We start from the raw sequence: 8,976 nt of genomic DNA on the forward strand, positions 1-8,976 counted from the left end.
AACACCAAAGTGTTTTTAAGAAGTGGCAGGTACTCATTTGTTCTTATATCAGTATCATAAATGATACTGGACGTCAGAATTCTCCACCATCGGCTGCGTAACAGTACCTCGGGCTTTTAATTCCTCCCACCAGAAGTACGAAAGGCAAATTGTTTCTCATATTAAATGCTTAAAGCAAAGGCTGAACACTGCTTTAAGAGCCAGTCTGAGAGACTCAGAAGTTCTGATTCCTCTCTCATTACAGCTCCGGGACTGTGGAGGCCAGGCCTGGGGGAGCCGCGGAGACTTGAACTCCTTTTCAAGTTAGACACCCTCCGAATTCCAGGGGCTCCCGCGGCGGCTCTAAGACGAATGCCCAAAACTTCAGGGGAGATGGACCCGGGTGCGCTGTGAACTCCCGGAGTGGGTCTCAGAGACTGGGTCTCTCTGCCTGCCTGCTTGTATGCCAGCCTCGGTGATTGAGACCCATCTCTCCTGGGCACAGAAGGGCTCCCTGCAGGGGAGGTGTCACAGTGGGCAACACACACACACAAGCACGCACACGCGGAAACCTTATGGAAAAGGCACCCGCTTACCTTATACTTCATCTCGGCGGCGGGGAGTGGAGCCGTTTTCCTACACTAGTGAGACTGCATCAAGCACTGGCGAGTCCGCCCCTCCATGGAGTGCAGTGCTAAATGAAAGTGAGAACGGTCCGGGCCTGGGCGGGTTTGCCAGTCGCAGCGCGCCGAGCTCCAGCACAGCTTCTGAGCTCACTGTTATGACTGAGGCTGGCGGAGCATCGAGCATATTTGCATACCTCCCGCCATTGGCTGGCGGGCCAAGGTAGTGCGGGGCCCCGCCCACCTCTTAACTTCGGAAAACTGACAAAGAACTTGTAATGTAGTCATTTCTTTTTACATTAGCAGAAGGGGTGGAAAATAAAACAAAGTGGGGAACCCTCTCTTCACTCCCCATTCTCCCCCCCCCACAAAAAAAGTATCCGAGAAAAGGAGATTCTTTTTCAGATTAACCTATGTTTTAGAGACATTGAATTCACAGAGCAGTCTGACAGCCCTGCTTCCTGTGACCTAGCAACTCCTTCATAAACCCATTTCATTTCAAAGCCATTCACCTCCCAATCTCTACATGAAACGAATTCGGGGAACAAAAGGTTTTCTGTCTCGGGGCCCCTTTTTACTAACTACCCCTGCTGATATCTCTCTCTCTTTCTCTCCTCCCTCCCTCCCCTTTTTTGTGGCTGTTTGCTTTTTTTGTTCTTTTCAATGTTCAAAGTACTTTCAACATCAGTCTGCAGAGGAGCCAGAATACAATTCTCTCTCAGTGAAAAGGAGCTCCCCTTGCACAGGCACCCGGGCTTCCCTGGCCGGCTTCTCACCGGGGCCTCGGAGAGCTGAGTGTCAGCCACATTCAGCGATCTTCTCTGGCTTTGCTGAGGATAAAGGTTAGATGTGACCTCTCCGGAGAGGCTGGCCAGTGCACGCCCTATACATCATCGCCGTCCACTGAGCACTGTGTCCTTTGATGGCTGACATTTCTAGCTCCAGCTTTGAACACTGCAGTGTTTTCCTTCTGACCTCTCTCCTGAAGATGACCCATTAACCCACCAACACTTATTATCGGGGGAACAAAAAATGCCCACTGTTTGATGAGCCTGGTTAAGAAAGACCAGTCTGTCCGGTGAAGCACAGAACATTTGGTTCAGCCTCATGATTTCTATAGAGAAAGAGGTCACCCAGGAGAAGACAGAAACAGTCACCTTTAGCGACTCTCCGGAAGGATAGAGCTGAGAGAGGGGAAAATTCCTTTTCACTGGGTCTCAGGGTTGAGACTCCGTGATTGCAGACAATAGCTGTCCCTGAGTGGGATGGGCTCCAACCAGACTACACGACTGGGATGGAAAAATCGGCTCTTAATTTTTTTCCTGACCTAGTTGGATCAGAATCAGTTTGATTCCCCTCCCCCACAAATTCCCAGTGGATTAAAATTTTAGTTTTATGATCCAAACAAAAAGAACAGGAGAGCAGCTGTCCTGCAAAAGTGGTTTCCAGATACAGGGCTCATAGTTGAGATCACAGTTTAATATGGCACCAATTCCCTGGACGTGACCAGCCCCCACCCCCACCGCCACCCCCACCAGCGGTGGTAGCGTCATGAGGTTGACACACCCGTTCAGGCCTCAGCTTGGACTTTGCTTTTCCTCATTTAGCCTTGGAGTGAAAATGAGCCTGAGTGATTGTGCAAGGTCTTTCTGAACACAAAGCACACGGCATATTCTGCTGTAAAGCATCCTCCTCACAGTCCCACAGTCTTCTGGGCGGGCCATTAGTTTGCAGGAAATTGTTTTTGGTGTCCGCCTGGATCAGTCAAAGGCCTTCTCATCTGTAAGATGAGTCTTGTGGCCTCCAGAAGATCTAGATAACATTCCTTTGGCTTCCTAAACAGTAAAGCTGAATCCGCCTTTCTGTTTTGTTTGGTGAGTACCATTGAGTAGGTGAACACTACCTCACTCATTTCAGGGCTTTCAGACGGTTTCCCAAAGCATCTGCTAGGGCTTTTTGTCATTTCGTTCTCTTGCTAGAAAGTTTAATTCATGCTAAGTGGCCCTCTTGCTTTCCTGTTTCTCTCCTGTTGCGTAGAACACCTCAAATCTACCTGAAGTTCATTTCAGGGCAGTTCGGGTTGGTGTTAGTTACCTTGGAGTCAGGTAAACTGTGTAGAATCTGAGCACATTTTCTTAACTTCTTGATTTTGGTGCCCTGAGGTATAGATTAGAGAAAACAAGACTACCTACTTGCTGGAGTTATAATGAGTATTGAATGAGATAATATGCATAGGGGCACCTGGGTGGCTCAGTGGGTTAAGCCTTCGCTTAGGTCATGATTCCAGGGTCCTGGGATCGAGTCCTGCATCAGTCTTCTTGCTCAGTGGGGAGCCTGCACCTCCCCCTGCCCCTACTTTTGCTCTCACTCTGTCTTTCTGATAAATAAATAAATAAAATCTTAAGAAAAAAAAATGAGATCACGCGCATAGAAATTAATAATCCCAGTACATAGTAAGATCTTAGTTAATGTTTGCTTATTAATAGTTCCTTATTAATTATTTCATCTTAAATTCATCATATATTATTTTATTACTATATTTTATAACACTATTATGGTATATAAATATATAAATATTTATTTAATTATATGAATTATAACTGCTATGACTGTTAGACTGTCAATATTTTAAGTGCGATAAGCCGTCAGAAAAAAGGTGGAGGATAGCTTTCTAATTTAACAGATATCGACTGAGCATCTCCCAGGTACTATTCCAGGTGGGGAAGGTAGAGAAGCAGCCCAGACAGACAAAGTCTCTATCCGCTCGGAGCTCACAGTCTCCTGGAAGTGGGGGACAATAAGTCAATGAATATGCAATACAGTTTTGGAGTACTAAATGCCATGGAGAAAAATTAAGCAGAAAAAACTGCTAGAGGAAAACAGATGAGGGTTGGGGGGCCGTCTTATTTTAGAGAGTGGTCAGGTAAGCCCCTCTAGGGAGGTGATATCAATGGCATGAGGGATCCACTCAAAGATCTGGGGAAAGAGCATTCCAGATAGAGGAAAGCACCTGAGCTCGGTGGAATTAAGAACAGCACCCAAGCCAGGGTACCTGGAGTCAGGCACCTGGGGTTTGGGTAGAGGAGACTCAGACAGGTGGCTGGTGGCAGTTGGATTTTCTCCTGAGCGCCGGAGGAAGTCACCGGAGTGATTTGAGCAGAGAATGATGTGATCTGTTTCTCTGTGTTTTTACCCTTCGTGTAAACACTCAAGGCCAGCAGGCTATTGGTTAAAATATTGAGCTCTGGTCTTAATGCAGCTTACATAATGCAGTTGTTACTGTATTCATATTTAGTATTAAGTATATTAGTATTTAGGCATTTAGTAGGTTTTTTCCACCAAATACCCTTTGGGGAAACACAAATTCTCTCACTGAATAGGAAAACAGCTCCAACCCCATCTATTACCTGAGATTTTTGGATGCAAAAATATGGTTTAAACTATGCTATATAAACACTGTTGATTGATCTATGGGGGCCAACCTCCTACTCCCACAGGTAGGCTCTTAAAATGGGCCAGGACACTGGGGCTCAGGCCCTACCCTGTGCTCGCCAACACCCTGGTGGCCCCTCAGCCTTGCCACCTGCTTGCTGGTTGGCCGAAGGCTCTATCGCCCCAGACGCTGAGGCAGGCAGGAGCAAGGGACAGAGCACCAGACGGCGTCCAAACGATTTTCCAGCTGCCACTGGACACAGGCATGGATACAGCAAGAAATCAAGAGGATGCCACAGGGAAGAGATTCTCCTATGCACAACTTGGGAGGAACCCATGTGGCTGCTGTCTAAGAGCAAAGGGCAAGGTCAGAACATGCGAGGACAGAACATGAGCTCGGGAATCTAGTGCAGCCTCTCTGAAGAGGACGAAGCTGCTCCGAGGGCTGGGGTGCCTTGCCTGGGGAGCCGCCAGCTTGGCTCGTAACAGCAATCGCTGCTTCAGGTCCGTTCTCTGTCTTTTTTGTCTGATCTATTCCAGTCCTTCCTTTGTCGTTTCCCAGCCTGCAGTCTCTCCCTGCTGAAATCTACCTTCCACATCGCTACCTGTTTAATTTCTAGAGTTCAGAGCACATCACGTTGCTACTGGGATTAAAAACCTCTAGGGACACTTCAATGCCTTTAAAAACAAACTCTGCAGACTTTGGCATGGACTATAATTTGAGCCCACCCTTCCTTTCTGGCCTCATCTCTTCCCATCCCACCACCCCCAACCCCACAACCCACCCTCCAGCCAAACTGGGGGGGGGGCTCACCAATTCCAAGACACACTTGTACTGTCCTGACTTCGCACAGATGGGTCCCTCTGCCTAGCGCGTCCTCCCTTCACACTTCTGCTATCAAGCCGAGCCCCAACACTAACCCTTTTGTGCTTCCTTGTCAACATCCCCCACTCGGCCCACCTCCTCCTTTCAGAACTAATTCCTCCCTCCCTTCACTATGCCCCCATTGTACTGGGAACACGGCCCTATTATGAGGCTTTTCCACATTGTACCATAATATTGGTAGATCTCTGTGGCGCCAGCTTCAAGGTGAGCTCCCGAGGGACAGGGTGGTATCTTGTTCGTCTCTGTGTCCCCCGAAAGCTTATACCTCATAGGGACTTAAATGCTTGCTGAATGAATGGATGAACAAGAGGACAGAAGTCACTTCAAAGAATGTCTATTATCTGGAAGTTCTGTGTGATGTTCAGGAAGGGAATGGAGAAAACTTGAGTTTGTGGGCAATAGTGTGGTTTACATTGATAAGAAGCGGAGCGAAGATGCGACTTTTCAGAACTGACTCAAGACCTGTTGCCGGTTCTGGCTCTTGGACATGGTTTGGTCTGAAAACTACAGCTTGTAGGCCTCCTGTTTTTGTACGACCCATGAGCTAATACATTTTTCATATGGTTGGAAAAAAAGAAAAAGAAGATTTCGTGAGATGTGAAAATTATGTGAAATTCACATTTTTGTATCTGTAAATAAAGTTTTATTGGAACACAGGCACCCCTTCCTTTACAGGGTGTCTTTTGAGCTATAATGGCAGGCTTGGTGGTTGTAACTTGAAGAGGTAACAGCTGCAAACCGCGCCCCCCCCAATGTATTGTTTGGCCTTCCACAGGAAACATTGGCTGACCCATGTTCTAGAAGAGTGCAAGATATATCTATATACTGGAGCTCAGACTCAAGTATAGATCCTTCCACATCCACAGAGAAATGATCTAGGAATACCCATTCGAGGGCCATGTGTTACCATTTCTAGTTGGGAAAAAAAATCTACAAAAAACAAAGTTATTTGAAAAAATAATACGAGGCAGCAACTTTCCTATTCTGCGAATCTCCATAAACCTCCCCAAACAAAGATGAGCCACTTAGAGTTTTCCAACTGACCGCTGGCGTACTCGCCTTGATCGAAACCCTCCCAGGTGCCAGGCCCTGAGCTGCATTTCACGAACGTGATCTCACTGAATATGTATCTAACATGACAACACTAATTTTACATGTACCCAAACTGGAGACCCAGAGAGGTCATACAGCTTGCACAAAGTTACAGGTGGATGAGCGCGTGTCTGGTGTGGGACGACAGGCTCTCTGGCTCTTGAGTCTCTGGGCCCCCAGTGCTGTGCCTACTGTCCCCCATCATCCCCTGGGAGTTTTCATTATCTGAGCCCCCCGTTTGTCAGTCAGTTCAATAAGGTAGCTTCTCCATCGGAGTGGGACTAAACCCAACTGAAGAGCAAGTCGTCAAGTTGTGACACACCTTATCCATGCTTCAAACCCCGCTTGTCTAGACTGCCCCCCTTAATCACTGTGCTTCTCTAGATCCCATCTTTCTCTCTGCTTGCACCCCATCTCCTTCATGAGACCTTTCCTTTCCATTGCTGATCTCTTCCCCACCCCCCGTGTCTCTCCCTACCTCTGCCCTGGGTCGGTGCTTCCCAAAGCTGACCTCCCTTTAAAGCAATTATCAATGCTCCGTGGGCCTGGGGTGGGGACTTGGCATCTATACATTTTTAAAAAGATCCCCCAGATCTTTTCAGCATTACGTGTATAGCTTGTCATTTAGGGCTTAGGTGTTGCCTTTACTATTTCTCCTGGGAAGAAGAGCTTCTTCTCTGCAGTTAGATTTCAAGCAACTTGGGAAAGGGGATCCTGTCCTTTCTTTGCTGTATCCCCTTCTGTATTTATGCAGGCAACTGAGTCTCATGGACGTCTTGCCAGAGCCCTGTGTCTTGTCCACGCTCCCAGCCCTCACTGACGTCAACGTGGAAAAAATAAGTCACTTTTCAGTCGGCAGAAGAAAGGACACCTCTCACTCTAGGCAATAGCCCCTGCCCCCCTTTTTAATCTTTTGAGCTGGTCAAGCTCTTGGAATGAATGAAAGTCTGTTATTAAAGAGATACTCCAGACGCAGTCTCTAACATTTGTTTCTTCACGTGTTGGGGAGTGGAGTGTTCATTCACTTTTTCGCCACTGATATTTTGGTGAAAGAACCTCATGAAGGCCACCCGATCCTAACCCTTCCCACCCACCCCCTCCCTTAACAATTAATTTATTATTATTATTTTTTAAGTTTTTCTTCCTACCTGCCCCCCCTTTTAACAATAGTGTCTGAAGGATAAACTCCATTTTCTGAAAGAGTTGTTGAAAACATTGTCTTACAATATTTGTTTCTGCAGATGGAGGGTGTTATTAAAAAGCCTTGTTGACTCATGATCCCAAAATTACTTCTGATTTGGTACCCTCTGACTTACTTCTTATTCTCACTTGGTGACGAGCCACTGGGGAGGGGTGGGGCCCTAAACCACAGAGAATAGAAACGATTCCTCTAGAGTTCTCTTTACTGGATGACATGGTGGATTCCCACACTGTGATGACTTTACAAGGTCTCACTGCCCCGTTTTACGGAGCTGAGTTTATAAGTGTGTCATCGTGACCTTCCTTTTAAAAAATCTGCCATCCTCTTTCCCCTGCCTCATTTCCCACGGCCTTCTGCCGTCTGTCACAGATTCTCTGAGGTAGCTTTTAATCTTCCCAAGGGTGAAGTGCAAAAATGGTGTGTCTTAGACCCCTATCGGTCCTTGATAGACCATGAAAGAATACATGTAATCCCGTGTCACCAACACACCACTAAATACCGACATACACCCCTCTAAATTCTCCTGGTGGTTACGGGCAATACCTGGACTTGGTTTTTGAGAAACTGTAATTGTGAAGTTTTTGATGTTTTATATATACATACATAATAGTGTTATTATAACTTTGGAATCCTCAGTTACTACCTTCCCCCCCAAAGAGTAAAAAACAAAACAGATTAAATTATATGTCAAGTAAACTTGCTCAACTTTAGTAAAATATGATAAGCAATGATGGGGCTCCATTTTAGCATTTAGTATTTTCTTCAAATGAAAGATTTGGGGAGTTAATTTAGGGGTGAGATTATGAGGAAGACGAAAGACGTGCGAAGGTTTACGATTCCACTCTTCCAATGTACCCGGTTGGGCATAGGACTGAGTCTCGGTGGAGCAAAAGGACTTTATTGGTAAAATCGTGCAGGTTGCCTGGCAAGGCTCTCTCCTGTTCTCTCTGGCCGTGAGGTATTCTGTTACCACACGCTTCGGTTTGTCCAAATGAACTATTTGTTATACGAAACTGTCATGGAAGTCTCTTCTGCTGCCAGAAACTGTGGATCTTTACAAAGGCCAAGGTGATCTGCCGAGACCATATAGCCAGAAGTCCCACGCCTGGGTGGAGGATGGCCTTTTCTTCCTGACGGCACTACCGGGACACAATGGCACCGCTATGTGATGTGTATCCAGTAAGAGGGGACAAAGCACGCTGCCTCCTTCTTGCTCACTTTCGTCTTCCTTTGTATATTCTTAAGTCTGAAGTCTTCCTGTCCTCTCCTTGCATCTGCAACTAGGATGTGACATGATAACGTGACATGATCTGCTGTTCCCTCTCCACTTTGTGCTCCTGTCCAGGTGTAGTAAACAGAGAGGCTTAGGGACTGCGGGCCCCGACGTGCCTGGATGGGGCCAGATGTTGTGTTTCCAGAAACACTGGCCACTAAAATTCACCTTCTGCATCCAGCATGCAGCCTAGCTCCAGGAGGAGGTGGGGGGTGGAGCTGGAAGCAGAGTGGGGTGGGAAAGAATCAGGGCACATGGCGGGGTGGGTGTTTTCAACACCAGACAACCACTTTCCTGGAGGCATAGGGTAAACCATTTCTTCAGGGGTGGGAGATGCATTGCTCCCCAACCCCCGCCAACCCTGAAAGGGGCCAGCTAACCCGGTCTTCCGAGGAAGCCAGCCTCCCGTCCCTTGCTGCCCTCACCAGCTGGGGCCGGTGAGTGTCCAGCAGGCCCCATCCCAGGGCATCGGGCCTGTCTGACCGGCTCC

At 47.3% G+C, this 8,976-nt stretch overlaps 1 protein-coding gene across 4 annotated transcripts in view; it reads right to left on the reverse strand.

The window, feature by feature from the left end:
- NEDD9 (neural precursor cell expressed, developmentally down-regulated 9) overlaps window positions 1-8,976 on the reverse strand; it is a 184,650-nt gene that overhangs the window by 45,702 nt on the left and 129,972 nt on the right. The window contains exon 1 of one of the 4 annotated variants that reach the window (XM_008693042.2): window positions 576-946. The exons of the other annotated variants lie outside the window; for them this stretch is intronic. Within the exon in view, the coding sequence (XP_008691264.1) occupies window positions 576-587 (12 nt within the window). The 5' untranslated portion in view covers window positions 588-946. Of the gene's footprint in view, window positions 1-575; window positions 947-8,976 lie in introns of those variants that run through there. 4 annotated transcript variants of the gene reach the window in all.

Source organism: Ursus maritimus, unplaced genomic scaffold (assembly GCF_017311325.1).
Source record: "Ursus maritimus isolate PB19 unplaced genomic scaffold, ASM1731132v1 scaffold_30, whole genome shotgun sequence".
Classification (NCBI taxonomy): Eukaryota; Metazoa; Chordata; class Mammalia; order Carnivora; family Ursidae; genus Ursus; species Ursus maritimus.